Source organism: Erithacus rubecula (genome assembly GCF_903797595.1).
Source record: "Erithacus rubecula genome assembly, contig: SUPER_W_unloc_6, whole genome shotgun sequence".
In the NCBI taxonomy this organism is placed as follows: domain Eukaryota; kingdom Metazoa; phylum Chordata; class Aves; order Passeriformes; family Muscicapidae; genus Erithacus; species Erithacus rubecula.
In genome coordinates this window covers 42,334-56,151 of record NW_027636224.1, presented here as the reverse complement: position 1 = coordinate 56,151, position 13,818 = coordinate 42,334, and the positions used below count along the sequence as shown (strand labels likewise).

General features: G+C 40.4%; 1 protein-coding gene across 1 annotated transcript; it reads right to left on the bottom strand.

The window, feature by feature from the left end:
- Window positions 1–2,184: 2,184 nt before the first annotated feature.
- Window positions 2,185–13,548, bottom strand: LOC306814110 (prostaglandin reductase 1-like). Its single transcript, XM_079329831.1, is given in 11 exon segments — window positions 2,185–2,795; window positions 4,692–4,704; window positions 4,706–4,794; window positions 4,796–4,846; window positions 5,126–5,243; window positions 7,029–7,196; window positions 8,450–8,679; window positions 8,855–8,882; window positions 9,186–9,261; window positions 11,765–11,871; window positions 12,670–13,548. Coding segments are annotated over 10 exon segments (1,008 nt in total). The 5' UTR covers window position 11,871; window positions 12,670–13,548; the 3' UTR covers window positions 2,185–2,666.
- Window positions 13,549–13,818: the final 270 nt, after the last annotated feature.

Here is a 13,818-nt window from a genome sequence, read left to right as displayed (position 1 = left end):
TTTTGATGCATGTCTTCTAATATTGTTCCAGTAAGTGGCTTATCAAGTCACTGCCTCCTAACAGGAAATTTCCATTTCCCAGATTGTAATTATTTTTCTTCTGCTTCACTAAACTTTGGAATTTTCAATTCCTCCTTGTCTGGGGTCAACAATTAACATAACCCTTTTTAATCCCATTTTCTACTGCATTTCAAGCCTCTTGATCTGCCAAATTATTCCCTCTTATTTATGAAGTAATTCCTCTTTGATGTCATTTAACATGCACTACAGCTATTTCTTCAGGCAATTTTAATGCCTTTAAAACCTCTAGAATTAGTCTCTCATATATAAATCCCTTTTGAATTAAGTAACCCCCTTTCTTTCCATATTTTCCAAAAGTGTGTACTACCACAAAGGCACACCTTGAATCAGTACATATTTCTTTTTTCTGTGTGCCAAATATTTTAATGCTCTTTTTACAGCATATAATTCACAAAATTCAACCAACCAATTTGAAAGTAATTTTCCTTTTTTTCAATAGTCTGCATATTTTTTTCCATCAACTTAAGGCATAGCCTCATTGGATCCCAGGAACTAGAAGATTTTGAGCTTTCTGTGCTCTCAGGCACAGACCCCCTGGAGAACACTGCATTTTACCTGAGGGCTTGCATACAGCTTCTAAATATGAGTGATGAAGTAAAAATCTAATGGAGAGTGGAGACTAACAGTGGATTACCGTGGCCTGAATGAAGTTACACCATCAGAGTGCTGCTGTGCCGAACATGATGGAACTTCAGTATGAAATGAAGTCCAAGGCAGCAAAGTGGTGATGACGTGCAGAAAAACTCTATAACCCACAAAGTAAGTTATAGGTTGTCCTTGTTTGAAAGGACAGGTGTCTGCCAATAAAGGCAGAAGTTTTCCTTTGAAATAGAGACTTTAATTCCACTCCTCCCAAGTATTATAGTTGTTTGAATCAAGGACTCTGAGACAGAGATAAGGGGGTGGGAATAACAGCTCTTTTACTAATATATCTAACCGTACAAGCAGAAACAACAGCAATTGTTAAAATTACTAACAGAACAGAATAGATAACTCGGTTTCAGTCACTTCTTTAGTTGCAGGCACGTTCTCTCTGTGCTTAGTCCCGGTCCTGCAGCTGGAACAAAAGTCCGACAGTCGCAGAAAGCAGGCGGGAGCAGAGGTGGGAGGGGGCGGCAGCGGCCATGCCAGTCTCGGGTGGGAACGGGCTGGAGCGGGCGGCTCCTCGCTCACCGTTTGTGTCCGGGTTATCAGCTGTGTCCGCAGAGGCAGGAGGCTGGAACGGGGCAGATGCAGGGCAGGTGATCGCAGAGGGTCTGGCTCTCCTGCGTTCCACCGCGTGGGGCTGCAGACGGGGCGTCCTGCTCCGACCTCGCTGGAAACACGAGTCCGTCCCCTCCGGAAGCCGCTGCCACCTAACCCTTTTGTCGAGTCATCAGAGATCCTGGGTGTAACCCGGCCAGCTGCATTGGCATGATAATGGGAAAAAATCTTTAAATTGACACAGTAATAGAAAAACACTCAACCCCCAACATAGGTATGTATTTTATTTAGCACTGAGGTGCATGGAGAACAGCTCCTCTAAAAACATGCACACCTTTGGTGACCTGTGCCTCTTGTTTTATTCTCTACAAACTAGGATTACACAATATGCCTAATACATATTCATTTCCTAACTCGTCCTGTCCCCACTTTGTATTAAAATTAGGTCTTTGTCTCTTTGTCACTGCACACGGATCCATGTTGGTTGCTTTGGTGGTCATTTGGGGGTCTTTGGAATGAAGTAAACACTTTTCCTCTCAGTTGAATTTTTCACCTTGCCTTTTTTGTGCATGTGTATTAGTCTTTGGTCGCTTTTCAGACCTTGATACTGGTTTTTGCTGGTTCATGGGTCTAAGGAATCCCCCTTATTTGGAAGGGGCCTCACCCTTCTACCCTGTTTGTGCATTCTTGGCCCTCTATTTTATCTTGTAGCCTTGCTCTATCCTCCTGTTCTTGCAAAGACAGCGAATGCTAAGCATTCGTTATAAACTCTAGCTAAACAGTTTACTCAATCATAAAAATGTGTGATAGTTTCCTCATCACCAAAAAACCTGTTCCATTTTTTAAAGTGATCTGAGAGTCCAAAGCTGGTCAGCTACCAAAGGGAATATAGTTCTCCTATTTCTTTCAGAAGGCAAATCTGAAAAATTTAATGATATTGAAAATGAATATTCATTCATCTACATTTCTCAGCAGTTTTGTTAGTAGCTAAAACCTTCTGGGAAAAAAAACTCCAAAACCTTAAGCTGCATCATCTAAAAACCTGATGGAAAACCATTATCTCATCTTAAAGTGCATACTACTGTATAAATGGCATCATGACACCACACCTGCCTTCTGCTGATCTATAGGGCCATGCATAGGGCCATGTGGAGTCCTGTTTTATGTATTCTAGCCAGTCCTTTATTTCTAAACAGCTGATGTTCACCAGATAGTGTGCACAAAGGAAGATGAGTGCATGTACAACAAGGAGCACGGTCCCAGTGTCCCACAACAGCAATTAGTTACCCAAATGTATACACATGTATACACTTAAATGGCACAGGAAAGTAAACAGTAGACTTTCATTACATCTTTTTGCCATCACCAAAGAGAAAATCAATTTAGATACAATAAAGGCTCTCACCTTTCTGAGGTACAGAATCATTGTACTGAGAGATGGCACCACAGACCGCAATCCTTCCATATTTCTTCATCTGGTTGATAGCAATACTGGCAAATTCTCCACCCACCTGCAAGAACCAGAGCATGTGCAGCATTAGAGACAATACAGTGTTTAGCATTGACTGCCAAAATCTGCTAACACTGGATTGTTGCACCAACAGGTTGTCAGGGGAAGCAACTTCCACTACCCCAAAGACTTGGTGGCTGTAAATGCAAACACTTGCATTTACACAGTGCTATGAGAACTAAATCTCACTCTCCTAAAAATTAGTTATGAATGTAGCGAATCAGTTTTAATTCCAAATCTGCTTAGTGAAGCTTGGTTTGAAAGCATCAGGCAGGACTAGCACATAGATCCCTCTTCCTAAGGGTGCTAAGAAGCACCAGCTCTGCTTTTCCCACATGCCAGTCTGCAACTTTGCATCTTTACATCGTGGTGATGCAAACTTTTTACTTTATGGTTCTCATCTCCAAAATAGGGATGTGTTGTGAAAAGAAGTTTTTAATAGTGAAAAGCTGTGAGAAAATATACTGCTGTGGGGAGCTCTGCACAAAAGTTGGAAGGGAGAATGAAGGGAATGGACATGACCATAAAACCTATTTAAGACCTTAGCAGCATGGTGTAGCTGTTTTTAGCGTTGGGTGCTTTCCAACCCCAGGGTCTGCAGCCCTGAGTCCAGATACCTCTGAACCCCAGATGCAGAGCCCTCAGCTACCCGCTAGCGAAGATCAAAGGCTTCAGACCGTGCAGCAAAGTTCCAAGGATAACTTTATTGTCCTCGAAGGGATATGCTAACAATGATCTAATTATATCAGATAACAAAAGGCTTTATATAGGTTTCCAGAGGATTGAGTTTCTAACCAATAAAAACTACAACTTGCAAACTAACCAATTATCTTAAAACTCTAAGTAAGAAAAGAACCAATTAACTTGTGACTTTAAGAGCTAATAGAAATCCTAAGAGATAACAGTGTTTTCGATAAGGGAGGGTGGGTTTCGTTTGAAGGAATTTCTTTGTTTCATGGGATGGCGTCCCAGGGGTATACTTTAGGAAGTGTAACATCTTCTACAGCATGGGACATGAAATTTGGAAGGCTAGCACAAAGTGACAGGAGTTACTGCCGCAGAGACAAGCACTTTGCCCTGACACCAAATATTCCTTTCAACTTCCAGAGAAAGGCCAAATACCACAGCCTTCATCCCTGGATCGGCAGAAGCACTGCTGAAGGAAAGGCATGCTAAAGAAATTATGATGGCTTCTTTTAAACTGGGTACCTAGCCAGTTAGTTTAAGTCTGGTGTATCAGCTAATACCCCTGTGGACAGGTGTTATATTATCCGGTATAATGCATATGTTAGCTGTAGTAGAAAATCAAAAGAGACAGGGCTAGTTCTTTATCTTGAAAGTGAACTTACATTCAAAAATTTCAGCTGTATTTGGGAGACGTCAGAAACTTTCTGAGGGCTGCTCTAGTAGTTTTGCAAGTGGGCCTTGCTAATATTTTGTTTACAGGTATCAATGCAGCCTCCATGACCACATGATATGGAGCCATCCAATCTCACTCCCTTCTCAGCAATAGCAGAGAACTGCCTGTAGTTGAAGGTGGGGCCAGGAATGGACTGGATAAGTTTCATGTTACTGTGAATGTCACCTCCCCAAAATGTGCCATGCTTTTCAGAGAGTGAAGTAAAACTTCTCTCTCTCCATTCACAAATACTGCCAATAATCCAGCTTTGCCTTTTCGGCTTTGCTCTTTCTGTAACTGCTTAAGTCAGCTGCAGAAATATGTGTGGGAAGGGAACAGAAAAGCAGTAAGCTCCTACAGAGACCACTGCTTGATTAAATGGATCTCTGTATTGAAATCTTGGTGTAGACTTTAATTAGATGATTACAATATTGAGTTCCTGCTACAGTTTAAAGAAACTGACAGCTGCTCAAGGCAAGGGCTTCTCTCTGAACTTACATTGTCAAAGAAAGTCATAGCCATCAGGAGAGGCTTTACGCAGTGCTTCATCCAGAGATTTAACAGTCTTGTAATTAAAGGCTTCATCAAAGCCTATTTTTTTTCAGATAGGCAACCTTGTAATCTGAGCCAGCACAGCCAACCACTTTGCAACCCTGCAAGGAAAGGAGAAAAACATTTATAAACATCCCCTGACAACACAAGCTGACACTCAGAGTGTGCTGGGTGAAGGGCTAACCCTTAAAGTTGTTCTCACCATACGAGCTCCTGAAACATCCAACTACATTTGCTATGTCTTCAGGAGCTTTTCCATCTCAAGACCCTTGTGTAGGCATGCCTTCAGGGATGCTTGTTCTACTGATCATTCATGGCCCTGTTGCCCTGTTTTATAGCTGTCTTCCCAGCCTCAAGTATGAGCAGTTCAAGCCACTCACCCCAATTTTCACAAGCTGCCCCACCACAGAGCCCACAGCACCAGCTTCAGCATTAATCAGCACTGTCTCTCTTGGCTTCATCTTGCAGACTTCCAGCAGACCAAAATATGCAGTGAGGCTGCAAAGAAAAGGAAAGAATGTTCAGTGAGGAATAAAAGATGACAGACACAGAGACATGACCACACTAAACCAAAGTATTGTCACTACCAACAAGATTAAATTTTCCTTTATTGTGAAATACAAAACTTAATCCAGCCTTCTTAATTTTGCTTTTTCACAGCCATCCCAGGAAAAAAAACCACAGATACACTGCTGGGAAAGAGAATGTTGAGCCAGAAATGTCTCTAAGGTAAAAATAGCTTTCATTGTGCTCATTAGTCAAAAGGAGAAACACAGATAACTCTGTGACAACTCAGTTACATACTGGAAGAGATAGTAAATCCAAGTTAGACAGAGGTCAGTTGCCCATTGGTATCTACTAGATTAAATTTGTTATCACAAATCAAACCTAGCAGAAAAAATTAAAAAGGGTGAGAAAAATTTGCTGAATTGATGGGCTCACTGCTAACTCCTATGGCTACTGGATGAAACACAGAATTGTTAAGGTTGGAAAGATCTCCAAGATCACTGAGTACAGTCTTTCACCAATTACCACCTTGTCAACTAAACCTTAGCGCTAAGTGCCACATTCAGTGGTTTCTTGAACACTTTCAGGGATAGTGAATCCACAACTTCCCTGGACAGCCTGTTCCAATGCTTGTCAACCTCTTTCTGTGAAGAAATTCTTCCTGATGTCCAACCTGAACATCCCCTAATGCAGCTGGAGGCCATTTTCTGTTGTCTTGTCACTTGTTACCTGACCCCCATTTGGCTACAACCTCCTTCAGGTAGCTGTAGAGAAGAGTAAGATCTCCTTGAACCTGCTTTTATTCATGCTAAACCAGTCCAGCTTCTTCAGCTGCTTCTCATCAGACTTGTACTCCAGGTCCTCCATCAGCCCTGTTGCCCTTCTCTGGATATGCCCCAGCACGTCAAAGTCTTTCTTTTAGTGAGGGGCTCAAAACTGGAAACTGTACTTTGGTCTCATCAGAGCATTAGTAATCTGTAGGAACCTCTAAAGTAGCTCATTGACTGGCCAAGAATCCCATAAAACTTTTCTTCTAATTTCTAAATTCAAGCTTATAATTTCCCACATGTTCTCAACTGAAAGAGCTAACTGAATCCCTCTATAAGACACCTAGAAAAAACATGCACATTGACTGATGTTAAAATGAAATCTGCAAAGTTCACCACCACACACAATTTTACAATCATTTTGAAAGTTTTCCAGATCATTAGGACTGACTAAATCCTGATTTCCCATAAAAACTACAGATAATGAGTTAAGAAATGCAAGCAGATGACTGAAAGATCCCGATAGTAAATACGATTTCCAAAGCACAGCAGCTCTGTCTGCCCCAGTGCAATTTAAAGGACATCTATATTGCTCCATGATAAAGCATCTGTCTTTTGCATTTTGGGGTTGATTCTGGAAATACAGGGATGGCAACAGAGCCCAATCAGCAAAAGCAGACTAGTCCAGGTTCCAGTGAAGTTTGAGACTTTCCACTGAGGTTAACACAGACTGAACTAGATTCTTTCCATCTCTTCCTGGATCCTCTTTCTGACTTATTACAGATCCTCAAGGAGGGGCACAATAATCTACAAGGGAAATCTCCTCTGATGTAGAAGATGGGCCAAACTTCATGCCCTATACAGGGCAAGGGCATCCAGAAGCACACCTTTTTTGCCAGTGTGAATAGGCAATATGCTGAAGGAACAAGACAAAGGTCAAAACAGCCAGCCAGAAACCTCCTATGCACCAAAATCCAGGAAATAGTTGCCTTTTTATCTCAAAACTTACCCTGGCATGCCAACTGTTCCAAGAGCTAGAGATTTGGGGAGTGATTCCAGCCAATTGAAAGGAAGGAGTTGTAGGTCTTTCCCATCAGAGATAAAATGAGTTCTCCAGCTCTTGTTACCCATGACAAAGGCCCCCACTAGGAAAGCAGGATTTTTGCTTTGTACAATCCTGTTTAAAAAGTAAAAAACCAAAACAAAACAAATCAAAAACAAACAAACAAACAAACACAACAATAACAACAAAAACAAAACCACATCCTGTTAGAAGCAAATCAATACTGGCTCTTCCATTCTTCCTGTGATTCAGAAAAGAAATAGTTCATGTCATGTTTTTTATCCCATACCTGCTGATTCTGTAGGTGTCAAGTGCCTTTCCTGAAATATCCACAACCTCTTATCATGAGGGAGATAGTGGCAAGATAATTTTAGATTCAGCCCAGCCCATGACAACCCAATTTTTCCCACACAAGTGCCAACTGTTTCTTTGACTAGCATCAGTTTGGTTTGAGATCAGACCAGGCTTCTGTGAGTTAGAATGCAGGAAAGAGGATGCTGGGATTATAGCATGGAACAGCAAGCAGTTGCTGAGAGGCTGTCTGTTCTCAGACAACCTGCACCTCATTTAAAAGTTGAAGATTCTGAAGATGGAATCTCTTGGGATAATGAAACTAGGTAAAAATCAATATCTAAAATTAGGAAGATATCCATATCAGCAGTCTCTATGCCAAATGAAAATTCCACTTTCTTAGCTCAACAAGAAAACTGTGTTGGAAAGGGGTAGATAAGCATCTTAGAATTATTAGAAACAGTTGACCTTCTGTTCATCAGATTTGGTTGTTAATTTATCTCAGCCCTCAATGTTTCTGCAGAGAAACAGAGGTCAAAGCCACAGATGTTCCCAGGCAGCAACTTACAGGCAGCACAGCAGGAACAAGCCAACAAAGGGAAACATCTGTGTAGCTACATTACCACAAGCTTGGGAAAAGAATGGATTTAAGGTTATATAACCCTTTGGCTAGAGCTGTATCCTTGGTGATGTGAAGGTATTGTCAGTTTGAGTAGGTAGCATACATAGTTGCAGACATGCAGCTACTAGCACATCAGGTTTTAAAATGTGAAGTTCAAAATTTGTGGCAAGTACAATGGTTGGTCCTTTATACTTGTAAAAATTGCCTTTGAAGACATTATTACCAGAAACAACATACAGATGTATGTCTAAATGCTCTCCAGAAAGGCAAAAGAGGTTCTTAGAGGTTCTTAGAGAAAAAATACATTCCAACAAGTTACAGGCAAGAATGTCAGTAGCAGAAGTATGTAGACACAAGTCAAGCATGGGTAACAGAGGCTGCAGATGTCTAGAGTGTCAGCACATTCCTGTTGAGATCTGCCATGCACATTGATACCAGGAACTGAAGGTCTTACCTGGCAACCTGGGTGCCTATCATTATGTCACCTTCCTTCATCTCCCATTGACTGTAAGGTCTGCAACACAGGCAAACACAGCTTACTGTATGCAACTTTAATAATGTTACAGACACACTACAAAGTAGTAGCAACTGTTTGACCCAGGAATAGAGTGTCAGCAGTGTTGTTGAACATATCACAAATAGCTTGCCATTGTAACAGTATAACGGGATGTTTTCCAGAGCCAGCTACTTGGGCATCCTGGGCAGGAGTGTTGGAGGGATTATAGCATTAATCTTCCTAGCATGGTCCACCACTACAAGAAGCCTAAGACTGAGAGAACTATCTCTGAATTTACTGTCCACAATGCCTCTTCAAACTACCCAGTCTCCCTGTGCTTCAACTACTGCCTATTTGGTGTACCAGCAATGCCCAACTTTGAATATGTGTCCTTAAGCACAAGTTTGCTAAGTTAAATTAAGCAGGAACTGCTACGAGGCTGCAGTCTCATCTGAGTACATTGCATTCCAGTTGAAGACATGACAAGGAACAACACCTGATTCCAAGAAAAGTCTATGGCAGAAGAAATGTTACCCCAATGTCTAGCTAAATCTGGCACAGCTCCATATTTTGAGTCTTGTAATTAACATATATTTTTTAAAAAGCAGACAAAGGCATTGGGACTCTGGCAACAGTGTGTGCTGCCCACTGTTGTTTTGAGGTTTAAGTGGCAAATCAAATTAGGTGCTTTTGCCAGAAATTCAGAAAGGACAAAAAGGTATATTTCATGTAAGGATCAACACTGAAAAACACTGATTCAAGCAGCAACTCTGCAATGAAAGGCAAAGCAAATGCCTGGATATTGACAGCACAGTAGAGCATAGTTTTCACAAGTCAGTGTTTCAGCTAAATTGATATGAATTCCTTACAGCTCAAAACCCCCATATTCCATCTTTATTTAGGGAAAACCTTCCAGAAACAACTATTACATTCGTTAGTTTGGGGTTATTGGTATGCTGTTAAAAAAGAAACTTTTCCCAGTGTAGCTTAAGGAAACTACCATATTTTCAACCCTGCAATTTTGCATGTGTCTGCTCTCTCTACAGAGGGGTCAAGCAGCCAGTAATTTTAAAAACTATCATTTAATTTTGATGTATATAAAATGTCATCCCATGATTCAGCCAGAAGAGGGTGACACAGGTCAAATACAAACTACTTGGCTGCCTTAAACAGAAGGCATTAGTTTATCTTTTCTAAGTAGTTTAATCCACTTTACAGTCTCTATTAACACTAGTTCTTGGGAAAGACATTGTTAAACATGTTTTAAACTTCCTATTTACACAGCACTTTTAGCAGTTCATCTCCACCTACTAATATTTTTCCTTGCCTGTGCTGCAGTGCTCTGAATTACCAAAATATGAGTATTGGTCTAATACTGATACTCAACTGTCATGGACAAAAGACTTTCTAACAGTTTAAAGTTAGAAAGTGTATGTTTATTTAGCGCTGAGCAGCATCGTGAGGTAATCCTCTAATACACACTGCCAAATCACAAGTGATCACAAAGTCTATTTATTAGGAAAGGATTTAAACAAATGCATATTCATAATAACAGCCCATCCCATCCACCCGCTTCCTATGGTAATTAGCTTGAATAGCTATTAAGCATGCGTGATTGACTTCTTAAATTAAGTCTGGGGTCGTTTTCATGGGGAGGGGTCTTAAAATGAGAAAGTAAGGCGAGTCTTCCTCACCTTAAACTCTTGCCCTTTTCTATCACTGACAATACAAATGATTTCTGGGGATAGTCCAATTTTCCAAAGAATGGGTTTCTAGTTGCATTGTCTATGTTTTTTTGGTTCTGCTCCCTAGTTTTGTCTTTTCCCATTATAAGCGCAGCTAAGCAAACATGAAATGACAGACAATCAATTATTTAAGTTTCAGATAACTACTCCTTTCTAACTTTTAATTGTTTTCAGCAAGGTAACTAAAATCTTACTTTTCTAAGATTAGTGTTTCAGCTCTAGCTAGTACAAGCTAGAAATGTACTCAGATGTAAATACCTTCCATTACTTGAGAGTGAGCAGGAAAGCCATGTAACATAACAAGGAAGGCCATTGCCTTTAAAAGTGTCATTGTAGTGTGAACTTATGCCTCTTTTTGCTTTAGGGATTAAAATAGGAAATAGAAAAATACTCCACATTCTTAAATACCCACAGGCATGAAAATTTTAAGTGCATCCATATATGTAAGAAGAAATGAGTTTTCAAACATTTAAGTTGCAAACATAATTGCTACTTTAATATCCTCCTGCACACCTTTTAAAATGTGGCAAATTTTGTAAATGGCAAGTGGTGGGATGAGGCTCTAGAAAACAGGGCACAAATGTCCATGTGAAACTAAAAATCAAAGTTCATTCTTTTATCAACAGGTCTTGCTGTTAATATGTTATTAAGCTATATATTCTTGCTCTTCTCAAAACAGAGAAACTTAGGAATAAAAATTGTCCTTTTTTTCTATTTATATTCAGCCTTTCTTCTTGTTGCAACAGATCAAATAAGGTAAGGTCTAGCAAAAAAAAAAAAAAAAAAAAAAAATAGATTTTGAATGCAGGCAGCAATCTTGCCATCTTACTTCTTGAAATAAAAGACCAACCTTCACTGACTCCAGCCCCAAGGTCTTTCAGCTGCAGATTCATTACCAAATCAGTCACTCTGCTCTCCCCCACCACTATCCTCAATATTTTCCCTGTCAGCATAAAAATTTCCACTGAAAACCTACTCCTATATGGTATCATGTTCTCCATCTTTTTCCAAAGCATTTTGCAAATCAAAGTATATCAGAACATTTTACTAGTAAAACGTGTTAGGGTCTTAATACAGTTACTTCATTGGTTCTGTGTCACAGTCCACTTCTCTCTTTCTGCATTAAACAAATTATGTTTTCATTGTGGTGGTCAGTTTTGAGGCCATATCACTTTGGCAATTTTCTCCATTTGCAAACACCTTCAAATGTCTTTGTCATCAGGCAGCAAGTGTGATTAGGCAGCATGAAACTCTAAAAGGTATGCCCCAAATGCTGTGTAATGGACTTAGAATTCAATCATTTTTTCTAAGGGCATTATCAGAAGTCAAGGTCTCTTTGAAACCACCAATCCCATCAGTATACTTCTTCAGCAATTATCCTTCTCCCTTAAAGTGCATGGCATGTGACAGCCCAGCAATTTTTGAAATTCCAAAGAGAAACATACAGTTTTATAGATCCACAGCCACACACATCAGCAATCATATAACCACCAGAAAAATTAATAGTAACAGGTAGCACTCTGCTCACCTCTATCCTTTAGATTTGGTAGCTCTATTTTTTTCAGGTCAAAGTCACTGGTTTTGGGAAGACCATCAAAATGCTTCTTTAGAACCCATGTCTTGGCAATCACCATCCTGTGTAACAAATATAAAGCACACCTGTCAAAGCAATGCCCAACGGTGCTGGGCTGCTCACGGAGATGATTTAGATTTCATCAGGCAAAATACCTATCTTGATACTGTGCTATCACTCTGCTTGCTTCTGTTGCAATATCCCCAGGTTAGGAAAATGTCAGAAAAGTCCCCTCATTGCTTTAGCAAACCTGATGTTCCTGTGACCTTGATGCCTAGAGGACCTGGAGCAGACACTACACAGTTAAGGGGAATAAAATGGGTGTTTATTGAGAGGCCTTCAAAGGCCACACCCTGGCAGTACCAATGCCACAGTTGTGGCCCCTGCCTGGATGGCTCCAAGATGGAAGCAAAAGAGGGCTTGGTCACATGATCTCACATCTTTATAGACTTTAGTCTATTTGCATACTGGAGTCAACCATCCAATTAATAGTCTCAAATTGTAAAGTTTCATCCTCCTTGCTTGTTTGCTGGCCCACCCTCCTCTTTTCATGTTGCTTATGCTTAGGGCATGACGTTTGAAGAAACTGTCTTTGAGTCCATAGCTGAAATATGACTATTTTGTCTTCATCACCCTAAGCACAACGGAAAAGCATACCCAAGCAAAACAGAAAACTCAGAACTTAAGGCATCAACCTGTCAGACCTCCCTGCCTGCTGACAGCAAGTCCTCATGTGGGAAGTCATCCCAGCAAAATGTACAACTCTAAAGATACTAAAGAAGGAAAATCTATTATTTTATGAGGAAAAAAAAATCCCTTTAGAAAAAAAAATTAAAACTTAAGTCTATTGCCCCCATTACCTGAGGTGTCTACTGAATCTAAACTATTACAAGCTTGAACCAAAGTACAAGTGAAAAAAATAAAGGCAAGCAAGACCCCCTTCTGTGACACTCATATTGAAAGAAAACGCTTCTCCTGTTGTGAAGCTCAGAACCTGGAATTGGGAGCACATTGCTGCCAATAAGTTCCATATAAGACAGAAACAAACAAATTACTTACTTTAATTCTATCCTCACAGGTCCTTTTCCCTTCTTATACTCAAGTGCATCAACAAGAACAAAGAAAGAGAAGCTTATACTTCAAACAGATAGGTGAAACCTGGGTCTTCTGCCAAAATGTGAACAACGTTCCATGTCTGCTCAGTCGGTGACCGGACTCCTTCAATCACATTCACCTTGAAAGGGTGAAAACGTCTGCTGTCGGCAAGCACCGCACTCAGTAGACTTCCTTAGGAGTAAACCTTCAGTAAACACCGCATAAGGCACACTCATTGTGATTCAGCTTCTTCCCACCAAGGTTTTAGATCAGCCCTTTAACCCCCCCAGTTCAGCGCCCAGCCAGTTACACAGGCACGGCTGTCAAACACACGATGCTAAACGCATAAAACCCATGTTCTAGAACTCACAAAATACTGCAGTCAGGAGACCAAGATTATCCACCACAATAGTAGTTTCTTCAAATTACATTTTATCCATCCAGCCCTGAAACTCTTAAGAATTTAACCTCTGTGCAAAAATATCTAATTAAAAATTAATGCCCATTTCATTGCCCAATTCATGCTTTAACACAGCAAATATGTTCACCACTCATGGTGTGTGCCCTGACATGCTCACTGATCCTAGCACAAGGACAGCTTGTGCGGCTAAGCCTCTATCTACAAGCCACCTTAAGAAACAATTGCAAACTTTGGCATTTTGCCCCAACTATGTTGCAATGAGGCATGTAGCAAGGAAGAAAACTTTGTGCAGGGGACTGTCTTCAGCTTTCATTCTTTTTGTGAAAACCCCCAAATACAATATGAAGGGTGAAAAGTATAAAGAAACCAATATATAGCGACAGATTCATCTACAAAACCCATGAAGACAGAAGTGCTAATAAGTTAGAAGGACCTGAGGGAAAAAAGCAAAATGTGTTTAAAGATGCTCATGCAAGGATGAGCAAAAATAGGG